Below are 21,252 nucleotides of genomic sequence, written 5' to 3'. Positions count from 1 at the left end.
AGTGGTTGAGAGTCCGCCTGCCGATGCAGGGGACACGGGTTCGTGCCCCGGTCCGGGAGGATCCCACGTGCCACGGAGCGGCTGGGCCCGTGAGCCGTGGCCGCCGAGCCTGCACGTCCGGAGCCTGTGCTCCGCAACGGGAGAGGCCACAGCAGTGACAGGCCCGCGTACCGCAAAAAAAAAAAAAAAAAATCTGACTTCAAACGAATGGTTTTAACGATACATCACAGAAGGTGAAGGTGATAACTCAGTAACTTTTCTTCAAGCCTCACTGGTGAAATAAAATATTCTTATACAAAATGAGGTCTTTCACCTGTGGAGGCACGGAAGAAAACTGAAATTCATAGAGAGAGGATACGGGTTTTGTAAACAAGGAAATGCCAAAGATGCTGCTTTTCCTTCTAATATTTTTAAAGATTTTTTTTTCTAATTTCTTTTTTTCCTAACTTCTAATTTATTTAAAGTATTAGGTAAAGTATACTACAGCCTTAACTTAAATAGAACCACAGTCCTCTTTTATTTTGCCTGAAATTTTAAAAATAGATAGATAAACACAGACAGAAACAGATATATCAGGACATAACAACACTTTCAGTCCACAATTCCACGTTCCTAAGATTTTATTTATTTATTTTTTTATTTATTTATTTTTTAAGATTTTATCACAAACATTTTCTATATTGTTCGGTCAAACTTATAGTCAGCATTCCATCAAAAACATTTTTTTGGAAGAGTGAAATTCATTGCTCATGTGGATGAAAAAAATCAAGTATTCATTGCATGGTACTGTTTTAGGACCTAAGCGGAATAAAAACATGTATTAATACAATGTTCTTATCTCTCACAACAGATGTAACAGTTTCAAGGTAATTTAAAATCAGAAGTTATGGAAAGTATACGGCACAACTACCAAGTATTCTTGCTAAAACACTGAACCTGGATGACGGGTTCTTTGCAGGGTATGTAGAGGCACAGGAACCAACTAAGCAACAGCCTGGACATACAGTCAGCAAACCCAGAATCTGCGAAACACTACAGGTAGACAACCTGGCTTCTTCAAAACATGAATTACAAAGGGGACAGAGAGGGAGGAAGGAAGAGCCAGCTGACAGATTAAAAGAGACTTAAAAGGCACAACAAGCAAACACAGGGTGTGGACCACATTTGTATCCTGATTCAAACAAACCGAATATATTTTAAAAATTATGAAATAGTCGGCAAAATCTGAATAGGGACCAGATATTTGATGTGTAAGAAATTATTATTAGTATTTTCAGGTGTAATAATAATATCAGAGTTACGCCTCAAAGAGTGACAGAGAGAGAGAGAAAAGAGAGTTGGTATCTACCTTGGAGACACAGAGAGAAGAATTTACAGATCGAGTGACAGGATGTCTGGGATTTGCTTCAGAACAGTCCGGGGGGCAGAGGGGGAGCTGAGCACGGCTGGAACAAGACTGAACGTGTGCGGGTAATTGTTGAAGACGGATGCTAAGTATGGAAGAGTTTACTGTAGTAATCTCTCTGCTTTCACAGTTTATTTGAAACTTTCTATAATTAAAGAAAGACAGTTTACATGAAACATCCTGTGTTTGGGGAACTCCCTGGCGGTCCAGTGGTTAGGACACTGTGCTTTCACTGCCGGGGCCTGGGTTTGATCCCTCCCTGGTCAGGAACTAAGATGGCACAAGCCGCCCGGCACGGCCAAATAAATAAATAAATATTTGAAAAAAAATGCTGTGCTCTACACAGGAATGTAGAAACGTACAAAAAAATAACTTTCAAGTGAGAAAGAAAACGAAGTATGCAATGATTAAGCACAACTCAGATTAATAATTCTTATAAAATAAGCATTAAGGATTAGAGTAAGACATTTAAAAAAGCATAATACACAATAAAATAATACTTGGAATTCTGTTTACTATTTGCTTATATAACTAAATCTTCTAAAAAGTGAATATCCTAAAAGTAATCATTCATACAAATTTATCGAGATCCAGAGAAGTCAACAACATCTAGAAAAAAATTTTTGAATATACAAAGATAATTAACATTTTACTAATTGTATGAAATAACACACATAACTTTAGAAAATACCTGCTAAAACCGTCCTATACTCACTTGTGAAAGTTTTATCCCTATTACTCTGATTTTGCTGTATAATTTGTACTTCCTTAGCAATCCTTTGTTTCTCGGTTTCTAAAGCTTCCAGAATTCTTGCATGGCGGATCCTGTGGTCTTCTAAAGCCTAATTGATATTCATTCACGTGGAGCCGTACACGAGAACGTGCAAAGAGAGAAATTATAAAACCAGACTGACAATGGTAATGCACTACATGATTCTCATTTCACAGTACGAGTTTTATTAAGCATAAAGGCTTTTAAAAAATGATTTATAAGGTATCTTTAGAAAATGATTTTTTTCCCCACCACAAAATCATTAGGAATTTTTGATAACATAGATTAATCTTTTTCTCCCCATTGACAGGAGCATAAAAACCTTCAGAAAAAAAAACAAAAAAAGGAAAAAAACTACTCAAGAATTTGTTGACTAAATTAAAAAGTTAAATTAAAAATACACCTAAAAACCTCACTTGATACAAATAAGCCTTGTAACAGCCCACTAATGATAATTGTTTTCCAGATTTAAACACGTCTGTTTTTCTCTTAAAACTCTCCGGGGTTGGTTCACTAGCCCCTCGGTGCTCTAGGATCGGCTAATATATGTATTCTCACCATTTTATGGTACCGGTCCTCTGGGGTTACTGCAAGTACCTTCCTCTACCCCCAACCCCACCATAAACTTAGGAAGAAAAGAAGGAAAACTGCCATTTGAGAGTAAAACTTGAAGATGTAAGAAGTCGCAGCAGAGAGGAAAGCAGGGGCTCTCCCTTCGGGATTCAGGGCCCCCCTCCAGGGCTGGTTAGAAGGGATTCCGGCCCCACCCCAGAGGACGCGATTCGGCAGTTCTGGATGGACCGAGATCTGCACGTCTACCAGGCGACGCTGAGGCTGCCGGTCCAGCACCTGGAGCGCCACCGTGAGCTGCCCTTGAAAGATGCCTCTGTGCTCAGAGAGACGAGGGAAGTCAGCGCCTGAGCCCCCCAGGCTGCGGTAGCTCCCTGAGGACTCCCGCGGCGCACGGCCTGCTCGCTGCTCTTCCCGCCCTGGCACCGGGATGCAAGTGGCCCAAGAGCTGAGCCGTCCCTCCTTCTATGTACCATGCCCTAGTATCACCCCACTCCTGACACCGTTCGGCATGACTGACCACAGGGTCGCTGTGGACGCCGGGAAAGAGAACACGCGACTGGAACTCGCTGGAAACAACAGCTCTGTCCCTTTGAAAAGATCTGTGTGATAATGTGTGAGCACACCGTGAGGACAGAGGCTTTCAGGCAGGAAGACCCTTCTCACCTGCAGACCTGGATTTGGCCATCGCCCATCAAGAGACCATAAGCTCTTTAAAAAAAAGGAAAAATCCAGCTTTTCCTCAAGATAGCTCAGACTAGCTATCAAATGAAATTACCTGTTTTGTAGCCAAAGTCTCCATTTCTAACCGCTTTTTGTTGACATATATTTCCTGTTCAAAACGCTGCTTTGCCTTTTCTAGTTCCTCAATTTTGTAATTAGCCTTTTGGTTATTTATTTCCTGTATCTTCTTTCTCTGACATTCTTCTTTCTTTAAAGGACAATAAGAAAAAATAAATAGGGCAAAGATACAGAGCAATTCTTCAAAAATGATACCAAAAAGGTACAAAAGTCCCTTTTTAAAAATCAATGCACAAGAAATTGACTCACAGGCAGAAAAGGTGCCCCAGTGCTTCTCCAGCCCGTCCAGGCTGATTAACCCAACTGAAAATAGCCATCACCAGTCAAACCTTTCAGAGCGCTGCCCTCCAGACGGGCTTCTGGGAAGCAGGGCGGCCAGCACGCAGGACAGCCGCGGCCCGAGGGCTGGGGACAGAGCCTCCCTGCTTCTCCTCCCCCCGTAGCAGCCTTGATCTCCCCTCTGACGCACCCCCAGGGCCCTGCTAGAAACGCAAGTTTATGTGGCATGCACCAGCAGAGAAAGAAAACAGCTCTGCCTCTTACCAGTTCTGCTTCCAGGACCTTTATTTTGCTTTCGTACGCAGCTTTTTGAGAGGAAAGCTCTTGCTGAGCCATTTCTTTCACGATCTGGATTCCCTGCATCATTTCTTCCTTTGCTTTCAACTGCGCCTCCTTTATTTCTGCTTCAAGTCTACAAGTAGCAAAATATTCAATAGTTACAGGGTACTCTGTCGAGAATTCTTCATATGCTATAATAGTTCTTAATCATACTAAGATGTTTTAAATTAAACAAAAGTTCAAATCTCAAAACTTCATTTCTGACATTCTGTCAATAGCATTCTGAAATGTGTATTAGCTCTAGAATTGTTTACACAAAGAAAACATAAAAGGTTGAAAATTTGCTTCTTTCTAACTTAATTACTATTGCAGATGCTCGATATTTAAGCAAATATGTTTTTCTAAAGCTTAAGTTATATAAAAATGTTTTAACTTACATAAAAATATAAAACATATATTTATGACATAAAAATTAGGTTACAGTCAACACTGCAGTAAATATTATAGTTAACATTGTAGTAAACACAAAATATGGGCATTCTATGTTAAACTAACAATGGTTAGGGCAAAAATTATTTCATATCGTTATCTTTCAATTCATGTTTAGATCATAGATTAGGAATATATTGAAATGCCTCTAAAAGCATGATACATGAGCCGATAAAGCAGAGATTGTACCATATTTCTCCAATCATCTATAGCAACGGGAGAGGCCACAGCAGTGACAGGCCCGCGTACCGCAAAAAAAAAAAAAAAAAATCTGACTTCAAACGAATGGTTTTAACGATACATCACAGAAGGTGAAGGTGATAACTCAGTAACTTTTCTTCAAGCCTCACTGGTGAAATAAAATATTCTTATACAAAATGAGGTCTTTCACCTGTGGAGGCACGGAAGAAAACTGAAATTCATAGAGAGAGGATACGGGTTTTGTAAACAAGGAAATGCCAAAGATGCTGCTTTTCCTTCTAATATTTTTAAAGATTTTTTTTTCTAATTTCTTTTTTTCCTAACTTCTAATTTATTTAAAGTATTAGGTAAAGTATACTACAGCCTTAACTTAAATAGAACCACAGTCCTCTTTTATTTTGCCTGAAATTTTAAAAATAGATAGATAAACACAGACAGAAACAGATATATCAGGACATAACAACACTTTCAGTCCACAATTCCACGTTCCTAATTCAAATTTAAGATTTTATCACAAACATTTTCTATATTGTTCGGTCAAACTTATAGTCAGCATTCCATCAAAAACATTTTTTTGGAAGAGTGAAATTCATTGCTCATGTGGATGAAAAAAATCAAGTATTCATTGCATGGTACTGTTTTAGGACCTAAGCGGAATAAAAACATGTATTAATACAATGTTCTTATCTCTCACAACAGATGTAACAGTTTCAAGGTAATTTAAAATCAGAAGTTATGGAAAGTATACGGCACAACTACCAAGTATTCTTGCTAAAACACTGAACCTGGATGACGGGTTCTTTGCAGGGTATGTAGAGGCACAGGAACCAACTAAGCAACAGCCTGGACATACAGTCAGCAAACCCAGAATCTGCGAAACACTACAGGTAGACAACCTGGCTTCTTCAAAACATGAATTACAAAGGGGACAGAGAGGGAGGAAGGAAGAGCCAGCTGACAGATTAAAAGAGACTTAAAAGGCACAACAAGCAAACACAGGGTGTGGACCACATTTGTATCCTGATTCAAACAAACCGAATATATTTTAAAAATTATGAAATAGTCCGCAAAATCTGAATAGGGACCAGATATTTGATGTGTAAGAAATTATTATTAGTATTTTCAGGTGTAATAATAATATCAGAGTTACGCTTCAAAGAGTGACAGAGAGAGAGAGAAAAGAGAGTTGGTATCTACCTTGGAGACACAGAGAGAAGAATTTACAGATCGAGTGACAGGATGTCTGGGATTTGCTTCAGAACAGTCCGGGGGGCAGAGGGGGAGCTGAGCACGGCTGGAACAAGACTGAACGTGTGCGGGTAATTGTTGAAGACGGATGCTAAGTATGGAAGAGTTTACTGTAGTAATCTCTCTGCTTTCACAGTTTATTTGAAACTTTCTATAATTAAAGAAAGACAGTTTACATGAAACATCCTGTGTTTGGGGAACTCCCTGGCGGTCCAGTGGTTAGGACACTGTGCTTTCACTGCCGGGGCCTGGGTTTGATCCCTCCCTGGTCAGGAACTAAGATGGCACAAGCCGCCCGGCACGGCCAAATAAATAAATAAATATTTGAAAAAAAATGCTGTGCTCTACACAGGAATGTAGAAACGTACAAAAAAATAACTTTCAAGTGAGAAAGAAAACGAAGTATGCAATGATTAAGCACAACTCAGATTAATAATTCTTATAAAATAAGCATTAAGGATTAGAGTAAGACATTTAAAAAAGCATAATACACAATAAAATAATACTTGGAATTCTGTTTACTATTTGCTTATATAACTAAATCTTCTAAAAAGTGAATATCCTAAAAGTAATCATTCATACAAATTTATCGAGATCCAGAGAAGTCAACAACATCTAGAAAAAAATTTTTGAATATACAAAGATAATTAACATTTTACTAATTGTATGAAATAACACACATAACTTTAGAAAATACCTGCTAAAACCGTCCTATACTCACTTGTGAAAGTTTTATCCCTATTACTCTGATTTTGCTGTATAATTTGTACTTCCTTAGCAATCCTTTGTTTCTCGGTTTCTAAAGCTTCCAGAATTCTTGCATGGCGGATCCTGTGGTCTTCTAAAGCCTAATTGATATTCATTCACGTGGAGCCGTACACGAGAACGTGCAAAGAGAGAAATTATAAAACCAGACTGACAATGGTAATGCACTACATGATTCTCATTTCACAGTACGAGTTTTATTAAGCATAAAGGCTTTTAAAAAATGATTTATAAGGTATCTTTAGAAAATGATTTTTTTCCCCACCACAAAATCATTAGGAATTTTTGATAACATAGATTAATCTTTTTCTCCCCATTGACAGGAGCATAAAAACCTTCAGAAAAAAAAACAAAAAAAGGAAAAAAACTACTCAAGAATTTGTTGACTAAATTAAAAAGTTAAATTAAAAATACACCTAAAAACCTCACTTGATACAAATAAGCCTTGTAACAGCCCACTAATGATAATTGTTTTCCAGATTTAAACACGTCTGTTTTTCTCTTAAAACTCTCCGGGGTTGGTTCACTAGCCCCTCGGTGCTCTAGGATCGGCTAATATATGTATTCTCACCATTTTATGGTACCGGTCCTCTGGGGTTACTGCAAGTACCTTCCTCTACCCCCAACCCCACCATAAACTTAGGAAGAAAAGAAGGAAAACTGCCATTTGAGAGTAAAACTTGAAGATGTAAGAAGTCGCAGCAGAGAGGAAAGCAGGGGCTCTCCCTTCGGGATTCAGGGCCCCCCTCCAGGGCTGGTTAGAAGGGATTCCGGCCCCACCCCAGAGGACGCGATTCGGCAGTTCTGGATGGACCGAGATCTGCACGTCTACCAGGCGACGCTGAGGCTGCCGGTCCAGCACCTGGAGCGCCACCGTGAGCTGCCCTTGAAAGATGCCTCTGTGCTCAGAGAGACGAGGGAAGTCAGCGCCTGAGCCCCCCAGGCTGCGGTAGCTCCCTGAGGACTCCCGCGGCGCACGGCCTGCTCGCTGCTCTTCCCGCCCTGGCACCGGGATGCAAGTGGCCCAAGAGCTGAGCCGTCCCTCCTTCTATGTACCATGCCCTAGTATCACCCCACTCCTGACACCGTTCGGCATGACTGACCACAGGGTCGCTGTGGACGCCGGGAAAGAGAACACGCGACTGGAACTCGCTGGAAACAACAGCTCTGTCCCTTTGAAAAGATCTGTGTGATAATGTGTGAGCACACCGTGAGGACAGAGGCTTTCAGGCAGGAAGACCCTTCTCACCTGCAGACCTGGATTTGGCCATCGCCCATCAAGAGACCATAAGCTCTTTAAAAAAAAGGAAAAATCCAGCTTTTCCTCAAGATAGCTCAGACTAGCTATCAAATGAAATTACCTGTTTTGTAGCCAAAGTCTCCATTTCTAACCGCTTTTTGTTGACATATATTTCCTGTTCAAAACGCTGCTTTGCCTTTTCTAGTTCCTCAATTTTGTAATTAGCCTTTTGGTTATTTATTTCCTGTATCTTCTTTCTCTGACATTCTTCTTTCTTTAAAGGACAATAAGAAAAAATAAATAGGGCAAAGATACAGAGCAATTCTTCAAAAATGATACCAAAAAGGTACAAAAGTCCCTTTTTAAAAATCAATGCACAAGAAATTGACTCACAGGCAGAAAAGGTGCCCCAGTGCTTCTCCAGCCCGTCCAGGCTGATTAACCCAACTGAAAATAGCCATCACCAGTCAAACCTTTCAGAGCGCTGCCCTCCAGACGGGCTTCTGGGAAGCAGGGCGGCCAGCACGCAGGACAGCCGCGGCCCGAGGGCTGGGGACAGAGCCTCCCTGCTTCTCCTCCCCCCGTAGCAGCCTTGATCTCCCCTCTGACGCACCCCCAGGGCCCTGCTAGAAACGCAAGTTTATGTGGCATGCACCAGCAGAGAAAGAAAACAGCTCTGCCTCTTACCAGTTCTGCTTCCAGGACCTTTATTTTGCTTTCGTACGCAGCTTTTTGAGAGGAAAGCTCTTGCTGAGCCATTTCTTTCACGATCTGGATTCCCTGCATCATTTCTTCCTTTGCTTTCAACTGCGCCTCCTTTATTTCTGCTTCAAGTCTACAAGTAGCAAAATATTCAATAGTTACAGGGTACTCTGTCGAGAATTCTTCATATGCTATAATAGTTCTTAATCATACTAAGATGTTTTAAATTAAACAAAAGTTCAAATCTCAAAACTTCATTTCTGACATTCTGTCAATAGCATTCTGAAATGTGTATTAGCTCTAGAATTGTTTACACAAAGAAAACATAAAAGGTTGAAAATTTGCTTCTTTCTAACTTAATTACTATTGCAGATGCTCGATATTTAAGCAAATATGTTTTTCTAAAGCTTAAGTTATATAAAAATGTTTTAACTTACATAAAAATATAAAACATATATTTATGACATAAAAATTAGGTTACAGTCAACACTGCAGTAAATATTATAGTTAACATTGTAGTAAACACAAAATATGGGCATTCTATGTTAAACTAACAATGGTTAGGGCAAAAATTATTTCATATCGTTATCTTTCAATTCATGTTTAGATCATAGATTAGGAATATATTGAAATGCCTCTAAAAGCATGATACATGAGCCGATAAAGCAGAGATTGTACCATATTTCTCCAATCATCTATAATAATTTTGTAAGCAGACAGGGTGGGGGGTCCCCCAGAGAGAGAACCAGGCGGGGCTTTCCTGACAGAAGAGAAGCCATGTTTGGCCTGAGCCGCTTTGTGATCCGAGCCTGGACACAGTGCTCGCCCTTGAACAGGTCTCAGAAATCAAGGATCTCAAGGGAACAAAAGAACAACTGTTATCAGGCAAGAGAAGCAACAACAGCAAAGACAAGACACCAGTTGTGAAGACTGCAGCTCTGAGTCGATGGTGAAGATCAGCCTGACGCTCAGCCACCAGGTCAACGGGAACCTCAGGGATGGAGAAGTTGACCTTCTGTGACCCCCGTGACTTCCGTCAACTGAAGCCCGGACCCTGTCGATCTTTGCCCTGATTCTACGCCGACTTCTCCCCTGCTCAGGCCCCTTCATGAACACACACGTACCCTTAGCTTAAAGCCTCCCCGGTCTTACAGTTGGGGAGGCACGGCTTTGGGAAAGTTCCCCATGGTTTCCTCACTTGCCGCAAGCAATGAATCCTTCCTTCTCCTGGTCTTTGGCCTGGTTGTGTCTTTTGGCTCGACACCCACCAAGAGGTGAACCCAGTTTTCAGGTAACACTTAGACATTTTGAGAAGTCAAAATATTAAATTACCTTTCACTGTATGGGGGCGAAAGGATTGGTGATTACAGAAAACTAAAAGCTTCCTTCTTCTCAACAAAACTCAACGTTTAACAATTGTACTGCATAAAATTTCCGTACCCAATTTTACTGAATTAGAATAAGAATGTCAGGGCTTCCCTGGTGGCGCAATGGTTGAGAATCCGCCTGCCAAGGCAGGGGACGCGGGTTCGAGCCCTGGTCCGGGAGGATCCCACATGCCGCGGAGCCACTAAGCCCGTGCGCCACAACTACTGAGCCTGCGCTCTGGAGCCCGCAAGCCACAACTACTGAGCCCGCGTGCCACAACTACTGAAGCCCGTGCGCCTAGAGCCCGTGCTCCGCGATGGGAGAGGCCACCGCAGTGAGAAGCCCGCGCACCGCAGCGAAGAGTGGCCCTCGCTCCCCGCTCGCCGCGACTAGAGGAAGCCCGTGCGCAGCAACGAAGACCCAAAGCAACCAAAAATTAAAAAAAATAAAAAGAATAAGAATGTCAAAAGAAAGAGGACCTAATGGCTACCAGGGCCTGGGGGGAGGGGGTAGCCGTTGCTTAGTGGGTACAGAGGCCCAGTTGGGTGATGAGAAAGTTCTGGAGACAGAATATGGTTGAGGCTGCACAACACTGTGAATGTACTTAACACCCGTGAACTGCGCACTTAAAAATGGCTAAAAAGGTGAATTTTGTGCTATATATGTTGTACTACAACTTTAAAAAAAAAAAAAAAAAAAAGAGGGCAAAGCGAGCTCAGCCTTCGGAAAAGGTGACAAAGCAGGGTTCGTGGGGCCCACCCGGTCATCCTTCCCACCCCCGCCTCCATCCTCTGGGCGGACATTTCTCTCCCTGTGACCCCGAGATGCCCGTCTCACCCCCCAGCCTCCAGCACTGCAGCCCGGGACCGGCTCCACCGCCCTCCACCCTCCAGAGCTGGGCCACAGTCACCATTCTGCAAACGCGATCCCCATCATGTCTGCCTCACGTCTCCTTAAAATTCTCTTATGACCCCATAACCTTTAAGATAAAGTCCAAATGCTTAAGCATTTTATTTCTGTGTTACTTGCCATTTACTTTTCAGGGATCCTGCTTAAATCAGAACTCCTACAATATTGCCTCAGCTAAAACTGGGGCAAAAGAAGAAAAGTAAATAAGGGTCCACTCCCCAGGCTTCCCCTGGCCGACTCCCTCCCAGGGGACATCTTCTCAGGAGACCTTCCCTGACCCTTGGTCGGGGCAGGAGTCATCCCAGGAGCTCCACACGGTGCAGGGCTCTGTCAGGGCACTCGGTCCGTCTGTCCGTCAGCCCCACGAGAAGACGAATTCCTCCAGCGTAGGAGCTAAGTTTGTTTGTTGAGTGAATGCACACAGAAGAGGAAAGATCATGGCACTGGAAATCGGCACCCGAAGAGTTAACAAGTGCAGTCAGGACAACCTGACTCAGGCTCTCCAGAGCCCCCTCCCGTATACTTACTGTTTCATACCAACAAAAATACTTACTGTAATCTCTGTGCCAAGAGCAGGTCATTTTTTGCAAATTCAAAGTCTCCCGGACCCTCACTCACAAGAGAGTCTCTACTGGGCGGTCTTCCCCGTTTCTGGACTTCTACTGGGTGATTAAATCTAAAATAATGATCGCCACCAAGAATCACCCGATCGCCCTAAAGCACACAAAAAATTTACCCCTTGAGGTGAGTCTGAACCAAAACATTCCGCGGGACAAGTCCTTACGTTCAACGATTCAATACAGTCTAGTATCACTAACGATAAACATAAACATCACAGCAGCTGACAGTTAGGAAATGCCTCCTACAGACCAAGAACTGCATCTGACACTCCACACGTGCATCACCTCGCTGATGTCTCGCAACCGTGCATGTTATTATCCCAATTTTAGGAATGAGGAAACTAACAGAGCACAGAGCTTAACAGTAACGGTGAGAAGCACACACCGAGCTCACTGTCTGCAGACACTGTACGAAGCACTATGCACGCATTCTTTCACCTACTCCTCCCTTACCCCTCCTGAAAGGCAGGATATATACCAAGTGACCATATGGCTTGCTTTGCCTGCAAGAGAATGGTTCGTGCCAGTTCTCCTAATATAATTATTAAAGTGCTCTCAAAAGTGTCCTGACAGGGGTGGCATGCAATCACCCTGAGCTGAATAACTTTTCAAAGATCATACGGCAAGCGGCAGGGCCAGGGCTTCGACCCTGTCTGGCCGGATTGCAAAGCCCAGCTCCTCCCGGGACACATAATGCTGCTGCTGGTGGACAGCTCCCCGGGGGCTGGTCCACCCACCATAACAGAACTGCGGTCTCTGCGCAAAGGCAGGCAATTCGTGACATAAGGGAATGTTAGAACCAGGAAGTCCTTCATCCCGTTCACGACTGATCTTACAGAGGAGAGAACCGGGCTCACAAAAACTAGATCACTTGCCCGAAGTCAAACAATTTCTCACATCTTGGCAGCAGCCAACTTACATGGTGTAACACCGTGGGTTCCAAAATCAGTCTTCCGTTCACATATGTCTTTGCTTCCCCAGCTGGGATGACACTCACTACCCCATCAAAATTGCTGACAGTGCTGTGAAGACAGGGTGCACACTGTTACCAGTACAGGGCAGACTAACCAGTAAGAAAAAGGCAAGACAGATAGTCCTCCTTGGGCTAGTCCCTTAGTGTTAAGGTTCATATCAATTTGGGACCCTAATGACTTAGAACCCTCTTATTTTCCCTCAATTAGATTTTGAAGGTTTGGTGAAAAAGCCTGGCTTCTCTAGCAATTCTATCCACCAGTGGTGGGAAAAATTTTCATAGTATGTATTTTGATTAAAACCACTTAAAAAAAAATACCAAGCCCTCTTCCCCAGAAATGGAAAAAAAAAACAACCCACAAACATTAAAGGAAAATACACTAAAATACTGACAGTGGTTTATTTATGAATGGAAGAGTTTTAAGTATTTTTATGTTTTACTTTTCTAACTTTCTGGTTTTATTTATGAGTTTTAATAATGAGACAAACAACATTTTCCTCCCATGGAAAGAGGAAGGAAAAGCATGGAGATAAAAGCACACTCCTTGGACATCTAATTAACTGATCTCTGATGATAAGACGATACTGTTGAAAATCAGCCATAAATGCTATATATCCTTTTGAGTCTTTTTATTCAGAAAATGGGAAAGAAACTCCAAAATCCAATTACCTTTGGATTAACTGGACAGAAAGAGAAAACTGTAGCAAAAGCTGAGCCCCAAACAAAACCTCTAGCTCCAGACAAGGCTCCGAGATCTACAGTTAAAGAACGATAGATGAACTTGAGCACCTAGAGAAGAGGACTTGGGAAGAACAGCTCACCCTCCCGCCAGCCGAGTGTCCTAACCCTGTACAGGTTTCAACAAGGTCTGCTTGTCCTGGCGCCTCCTCTCCCCAGTTCTATCTGCTCTGCCAGCAAAAGCCCTCGGCCTTAGCATCCTGGCCCCTCCCACCCCCCATCTGGCTTCAACCGCCAACCCCCTGATCCGCCACTATTTTCCATAAGAAGCCCACCTGGATTTGCCTTAACGTCAGCTTCTCCCCTTCACCTGAATTGTTCCGTCAACATAAGACATCCTCTCCCTCCCTTATCTCCATCACTCGTCAAGGCCAGAGCCCTCTAAGCAGCTTCTCTTTAGGGCTCAAAGCTAGAGGTGAACTTTCCTTCTCTTTCTTTACTTTTAAGCACTAAGTAGCTAAGACCCACCTAATGATAATATACAATGATGGGTACTGGGGCTCCTTTGTCCACTGAGCCCCCACGTGCCAGGTATGTCATCAGTGAAGACAGACATGAAACCTGCTCTCATGAAGTTCACGGTGCAGAGAGTGAGACAAACACCTATCTGTGTACTAAAAGGGGAAACACCAAGTGCCAGGCGAGTGGGGGACTTCCTGGTCCCCCGGACTCTCAACTCTTTGGGGGCATGCTCTGTATCTTTGCTACAAGTGTAAATAATTCTGGATTTATTTGTTACGGAAAATGGTTAATTAACAGAAGAGCAAGAGGATGTGAGGGAGGATCAAGGAGCCACGCCACGCCGGTACAAAGACGTCGTGGAGCTCAGTACCTAAGGCTGTGCGATAGTAGTGAGAAAACACACTCTGTATTTTTGGAAATTTTTTGTATGAACACTGCAGATCACAAAAAAAGTTATATGTTATTTAATATATGGTACTGGTAGAATTGGTTATTCACGTGGAAAATAAATGAATTTAGATCCCTACTTCACACCAAACAAAAAATTCCACACGACTTAAGGACTTAAATGTGAAGGCAAAATTTCAAAACGTTTAGAAGATAATTTAGGTGACTGTCTCTATGACCTCAGTGTAGAAATGATTTCTTAAACAAGATACAAAACTTGACAACCATAAAGGAAAAGATTGACTTATGTACTATACTAACTAAGAACTCTGATCCATCAAAAGGCACCATAAGAGAGTGAAACGATGAGCCACACACTGGAAAAAAGATATTTACAACACATGAAACTCACAAAAGCTGGGCCACCAAAATCTATTAAAAAACTCCTACAAATTATGAAAAAAACAATACAATCGAAAAATGGACAAAAGACATGAAGAGGCAAGTTACAGAAGAGCAAACAAAACTGGCCAAAGAAGAGATGAATAGGATTAGTCAAGGAAATGCAAAACGAACCCCCCCAACGAGATGCCACTGCACATCCACCTGACAGTACTAAGGGCTGGCAAGGATACGGAGCAACAGGTACCTCAGGGCCAACGGCAGCAGAATTGCCAGTCATTCTGGAAAACAATCTGAAATTACCTCATAAAGGTGAATATGCACGTATTCTACAGCCTGGTATCTCTGCTCCTAGACACACAACTTAAGAGTGATTCCCAAACTTTAAAATGATCATTATAGGGTAATAGAAAAATCATCAGACTCACACAGCACAGTGGGGCAAAGAGAAAGGCCTGGCCGCCCAGGTTCCTAGCAGCTGCCCCGAGGGCCCTAACTCAGTTTATGAAACTTGCCCCAGAGACGCTCTGCCCGTTTGTACCAGGAGACGCATCCAAGAGCGCTCACAGCAGTACCGTGGGAGCAAAAGATGAGAAACCACCCAAACGTCTACCAACCAAGTGGACAGGTAAACTCATACAACAGGATACTTTACAGCGGAAAAATGAGAGAGCATCAACATGGATAAATCATGAAAACACACTGCGGAGCTACAACAGTCTACATGTACTAGCACCCCAACAACACAGTATCATTCAATCCCTATGAACGGATTTTAAAATTTGTTCATCCAACCAAAAGCCCTGCCACAGATGATGGACAGAAGTTTAGATCTATTGGCTGAGGGGTAACTTCTGACAGAGCGACACTACATCATATCTCATATTGACAGTAACTGACCTGCCATCCTTACAAAACACTCAGATTGTCTGTTTCCCTGGCTAAAAGATGCATTCGAAGACTTATACCAAAGAATCAGTGTAAGTGAATGCCTCGTGGGAAGGAAACCGCAAGTCATCAAGATCTGGAAAACTACTGGGCAGGAAGGTACCAGTGCTCGTCGGCGATCAGCACCCCCGACAACTGAATGTCACGGCTCGAGTTTGGTTTATACTTTCCGACTGTAGTTGTTCCCTCTTTTATCATATATAACAGTATCTCCGACAGCTGAGGGTCTTCGTTGAGATTGACCAGGTTTGGCAAATGGTTGTCCATTTGAAATGTAATTCCTGCTTTCTAGTAGAAGTCAGAAGAAAAATTAACTTTAATCACAAGCATGAAACTGTAAGATCCACCTAAAACATTAACGTCACGGTATGTGGGACTCAGTTAATTAAGGGTCTCTTAGAGCCTCTCCTCGCGACTTCCCCGTAAGTGCGACCACCATACTTCTCAGACTCCCAGGAAGACGCTGACCCTCTGTCCCGACACCACCGTCAGCCCACTCATGGCCCAACCCAGCATCACCAGATGTGCCTGACGCCACCCGCCGACGTCTACCGCAGGTCAGGTCCTGCCGCTGCGTCTCCACTGCCAGGACCTTGGCTCAGACCCGTAGCGCCTCCCGCCTGGACCACTGAGGCAGCCTTCTGACCGCCCTGCCAACAGTTCCTCTTGGTTTCAGTCCTGCTTACACCCTACACCAAAGTAATTCTGAACTAATTCTCAAAATGTCAATTCCCTGGTCAAACACTTTCAATGAGTTCCCACTTCCTACAGGATAAAACAAATTCCTTGGCCTGGAATTTGAGAAGTTACATCTGTATATTTACTATCATATTTCTTTGCAAATTTTCAAATCAGTTTAGAGAGTTGAAACGATACCTGTAACTCCTTTGTTACTTGAAGTTTTCTTTTTTCAGCTTGTTCAAGTTTTTCTTTCCACGTTCTTACCAAAGACAAACGAGAGTTTAAAAGAGTTAAAAATATCCAGATTTATAAGGCTGAGAATCAAGAGACAATCAACTGAGATGAGGAAACCACTTGGGAATATTTAAAACGTAATGGTCTGGGGATAAGCTGCTCTATTCACAGGGAAGGCAGGGATAAAGGCAGACTCCGGTACCTGCTCGGCCTCCCGTCCCCACCTCCGTCCCCCTCCCCCTCTCCCGACCCTCGCCCCAAGCCAGTCCAGTGATTCCAGGCAACACCCACAGCATCTAAGGTAGTGACCAGAGCCCACCTTTGCATTTCTGCCATGTCTCTCTCCTGCTGATACAGCTTCATTCTCAAGGACGTTATTTCTTGCCGACAGAGCCTATATCGCTCAGGGTCAATGTTCTGACTGTTTCTTTGAGCAGCTTTTAACTTTTCAATTTCTGCTTTCAAGTCTAAATATTTGTAGAAAGATGCATGATTAATAACATTTGATATACAGTAATTCCCACACTAGACATAACCCTCCAATCTTCTATTTTATTTGAAGTTTTAAATACTAAGTAAAACAGAATACTTGCAGAAATTTTACTTCACCTGCAAATCTCTACCTAACCTTTACCTGAAAAACTGCTCCCCTATTAACGAATTTCCCTCCCTCATAAGCAGTATGGCCACGTAATGTATCGTCCAAAGAGTGACACCTTTGAGAAGGACCGGGGGCACCATTCATCACACTGGGATGACAGCCACGAACCAGGACTGCCCCAGGCAAACCATACTCACAGAGACCTGCTAGATAAAGATGACAGATTTTCCAAGGTGGAGTTCAGAATACTTATTTTTAATGAAAATGGTCCCATCTGTAAATGAGAGGGGACCCAAACAGGAGCAGGAGGCGGGAAACCCACGCTCCTCTGGCCCACACCTGAGGCACCCATCCGCCTCTGCCAGATCCCCGGGCAGGCGAGCAAGAGGAGGGCCCGGCGCTGACGAAGGGAGGCCCGCGCTAGAGACCCGGCTCAGACAGCCTCTGGGTCAGTGAGCTAAGCGGAAGCAGAGGTGACAGACAGATGACGGCGGAAAGGCCACAAGAGGAACAGTAAAGGGCATTACTGTCCCTGTGCTGCGCAGGCGCACGACTCAGTCCACGGAGGGTTTCCTACGCTGGCTCCTTCCCCCGACCCGCCCCGTTTCCCCGCTTTTTCTGACTGTTCCCCATTATTCCCTTTCCCGCCGTCCTTCCACCCGCCTTCCTCATCAGTGTGGAACGATGGCTAGGAGCTATTACACAGATATGAGAGAAAGATCTTTAACTGCCTTAAACTGCATATTTTCATCACTGAAATGAATATTTGAGACTAAACTCTTGCAAGATAATCTGTAAGTCTGTAGGGAACTGTTGACCTCTGACCAACTTGGCGCTCACGTCCTCGTTGACCCTGGCGGCGTTGACTATCATCCGGGCCTGGGTGGCGTATCTCAGCGTGCTCAGGGTCTCCTCCACGCTGCTGGCCGCCGGGCTGACCGTGGCGATCATCGACGTTTTGGAATTTCCGCTCAGGCTTTCCTTCAGCAGCCTTCAAGGAAGACAGTCACAACTAGACTTTGCTTCTCCAACGACCTCATGACAACTTCGTAGAGACTACATCGCAGACTAACGGGACATGTAATGCAGCATTACGCTCCTCACTCAAACACCAGTTAGAATTTTTTGGTATTCGCAGCTATTTTTAGATCTCTGAGCACTTTATTTCATCTCACACTTTTTATTTATTTATTTTGGCCGCGCAGCTTGTGGAATTTTAGTTCCCCGACCAGGGACTGAACCCAGGCCCTCGGCAGTGAGGGCGCCAAGTCCTAACCACTGGGCAGCCGGGCAAAGTCCCTCGTCTCACACTTTTTATACAGCTCTGTGAGGCGACAGTCTGTGCAAAGATTGTAAAATATGGCCACCTCTCCAATATTTAGTAAAATCCCTCTCCCCATACTAGACTGTGAGCTACTTTAGGGGCGGGACCGTGTGTCTGGTCACCCTTGCATTTCCAGGGTCACCAGAGCCCTTCAAAGCAGCTGCTCAAATTGCAGAAAATGATGGATGAACATATAAACACAAATTTTGTTTTCTATTATACGCAAAAGCCTTATTTTAGAAGGAAAAAGATCATGAGATGAAAAACTCTATATTTATGAATGCAGAGTGAATTATTCCTAACTTTCAAAACTTATTCTTAATTTTCAAAAGGCATTAAAAAAATCAGATTGTTCCCTTACATGTTTTGAGGCGGCAATTATAATATAATAAGTCAAATATAACAATACACTGCTGTCAACAGTCATGCAGTCCGTATCAGAATTGGGTATGAAATCAACACAGATGTAATCTGAATGTAATATATCCGAATGTAATATATCTGAAGTTAAATACATGTTCATTAATGAAAATACTTTTTGAACACTTACACACCAGCCAGTGTGTGCTAAACTTCACTTCACACACATAGTAACGTGTTTGTTGATATCATATATGCTCAAACATCAGGCACTAATAATAGTTCATTCATCATTTAACCCTCATTACAACCCTAAAAGACAGGTATTGATATTATCCCCATTTTACAGATGACGAAACAGGCTGGAGGACTATTAAGTGATTTGCCCAAAGTCACACAGTTTGTAGGAAGCACAGCTGAGATCAAGTCCAGGTAGCCTGGCTCTGGAATCCGTACCGCTCACCACTGCTATGTCCCAGAGTCACATGAAGTCAGTCTATGCCCTTTTCCCCCACAGTACTCACTCTATTTTGTACAATTCCTTATACTCCAAAAGCTACTTGCCATGTGAGGACAGACTCGCGGTAAGGAATGAATGTTCTCCTCCCGCTGGCTTGCTCGGAGAGCGCGGATATGACCTTTCCCAGGGTCAGCAGGGACTTGTTAATACTCACGCCTTCCTGGAGACAAGATCAAACATTTTAATTGAAAGGAACTGCTCAGCAATAAATGTATTTCACAAAATATATTTCTTCCTTCATATAATTACTGAGGAAATACTTTCTTCCATAAACTACAAACTTTCTTCAGACTCAAAATTTACTAACTGACTCTGAGAAGCAATCATAACCAAGAACTACAGGTTCCTCTGTAAGTCTTAGCAACACACTCTATAAAGTGCAGGGACAGAGAGGTTATTCCTGGTTAAGATTACATACTTAGGGACTTCCCTGGTGGCTCAGTGGTTAGGAATACCGCCTGCCAGTGCAGGGAACATGGGTCCAAGCCCTGGTCCGGGAAGATCCCGCATGCCGCGGAACAACTGAGTCCATGTGCCACAACTACTGAGCCTGTGCTCTAGAGCCCACGAGGCACAACTACTGAGCCTGCGTACCCCAACTACTGAGCCTGCACTCTAGAGCCCACGAGCCACAACTACTGAGCCTGCGAGCCACAACTACTGAGCCTGCACTCTAGAGCCCGTGCTCCGCAACACGAGAAGCCACCGCAGTGAGAAGCCCGCGCACCGCAACGAAGAGTGGCCCCCGCTCGCCGCAACTAGAGAAAGCCCACGTGCAGCAACAAAGACCCAACCTGGCCAAAAATAAATAAATAAATTTATTAAAGAAGGTCCGGGAAGATCCCGCATGCCGCGGAACAACTGAGTCCGCGTGCCACAACTACTGAGCCTGCACTCTAGAGCCCACGAGGCACAACTACTGAGCCTGCGAGCCACAACTACTGAGCCTGCGCTCTAGAGCCTGTGCTCCGCAACACGAGAAGCCACCGCAGTGAGAAGCCCGCGCACCGCAACGAAGAGTGGCCCCCGCTCGCCGCAACTAGAGAAAGCCCACGTGCAGCAACAAAGACCCAACCTGGCCAAAAATAAATAAATAAATTTATTAAAGAAGAAAAAAGATTACGGGCTTAGCCAGTAATCTCCTAAAAACAGTGCCCAGGACTGAGCTCCCCAGCGTGAGGGCTCACCCTTACCTTCAGCCGCTCCCCACTCGTCTGGGTCTCAGAACAGCGCTCACTGCCCGCCAGGTCCACCAGGTTTATGCGGCTCCGAATTCTGTGATCCAGCTCTTCCCCTTCCACAAATTCTGTCTGGGACAAAAGGACATCAAAATCACACATCGTAAGTTCTTTTACGACTTGCCATCAATATAAGTCTGCAAAACGGAAAGTTAGACAAGATTACAAAGCACTCACTTATTTTTGAAGCTATCCCTTCTTGAATCTGTGACAATTTATAAGAACATACTGAGCAGTGCTCAGACTATGCAAAATAAAAGGGATGACTTTAAAGGCTAAACCCATAATTACGCAATGATATTAAGGAAACGGCCACAGACAGAAAAAAGGCTTAATGTACAAAGGTGCTGTTCACCCCAGCCCTGAAGCAGCAAAGCATTTAAAAGCAACACAAATGTCCGACAGCAGAGAAAAATTTGAGGAATTTTAACAGTCAAAGGAAAATTATGTAGCTGTGAATAATAATACTTTGCAAGTCATTTTAATAGTATAAAATTGTTGCAGATTTTGTAAATTTGTTTACATGTGATTGTAAAACAACTGAAAGATTATATACGAAACTCTTTAGAGGGGTCTCATTTGAGCAGTGGAGCCCTACGGCTGAATTATTTAAAATCTTTTACTTTCTGATATGTTTTTTCAAATACTGTACAATTATCATGTACTGTTGATAATATATTATCACGTATTGATATGACAATATCAACACATGATAAGTTAATAATCACGTTATTGA

At 43.4% G+C, this 21,252-nt stretch overlaps 1 protein-coding gene across 1 annotated transcript in view; it reads right to left on the bottom strand.

The window, feature by feature from the left end:
* The window catches only part of KIF14 (kinesin family member 14), a 56,695-nt gene that overhangs the window by 21,579 nt on the left and 13,864 nt on the right, over positions 1-21,252 (bottom strand). The window contains exons 9-19 of the mRNA XM_024130613.2: positions 20,472-20,588; positions 19,323-19,438; positions 17,893-18,065; positions 16,793-16,940; positions 16,435-16,498; positions 15,662-15,846; positions 12,568-12,670; positions 11,582-11,742; positions 8,737-8,884; positions 8,171-8,323; positions 6,766-6,892 (exon numbers count right to left, since the gene is read on the bottom strand). Coding sequence (XP_023986381.1) covers positions 6,766-6,892; positions 8,171-8,323; positions 8,737-8,884; positions 11,582-11,742; positions 12,568-12,670; positions 15,662-15,846; positions 16,435-16,498; positions 16,793-16,940; positions 17,893-18,065; positions 19,323-19,438; positions 20,472-20,588 — 1,495 coding nt within the window. The remainder of the gene's footprint in view (positions 1-6,765; positions 6,893-8,170; positions 8,324-8,736; positions 8,885-11,581; positions 11,743-12,567; positions 12,671-15,661; positions 15,847-16,434; positions 16,499-16,792; positions 16,941-17,892; positions 18,066-19,322; positions 19,439-20,471; positions 20,589-21,252) is intronic.

The sequence above is a fragment of the Physeter macrocephalus genome, chromosome 4, assembly GCF_002837175.3.
Source record: "Physeter macrocephalus isolate SW-GA chromosome 4, ASM283717v5, whole genome shotgun sequence".
In the NCBI taxonomy this organism is placed as follows: domain Eukaryota; kingdom Metazoa; phylum Chordata; class Mammalia; order Artiodactyla; family Physeteridae; genus Physeter; species Physeter macrocephalus.
Note: the sequence above shows the minus strand (reverse complement) of the source record. Positions and strands in the feature narration are given on the sequence as shown.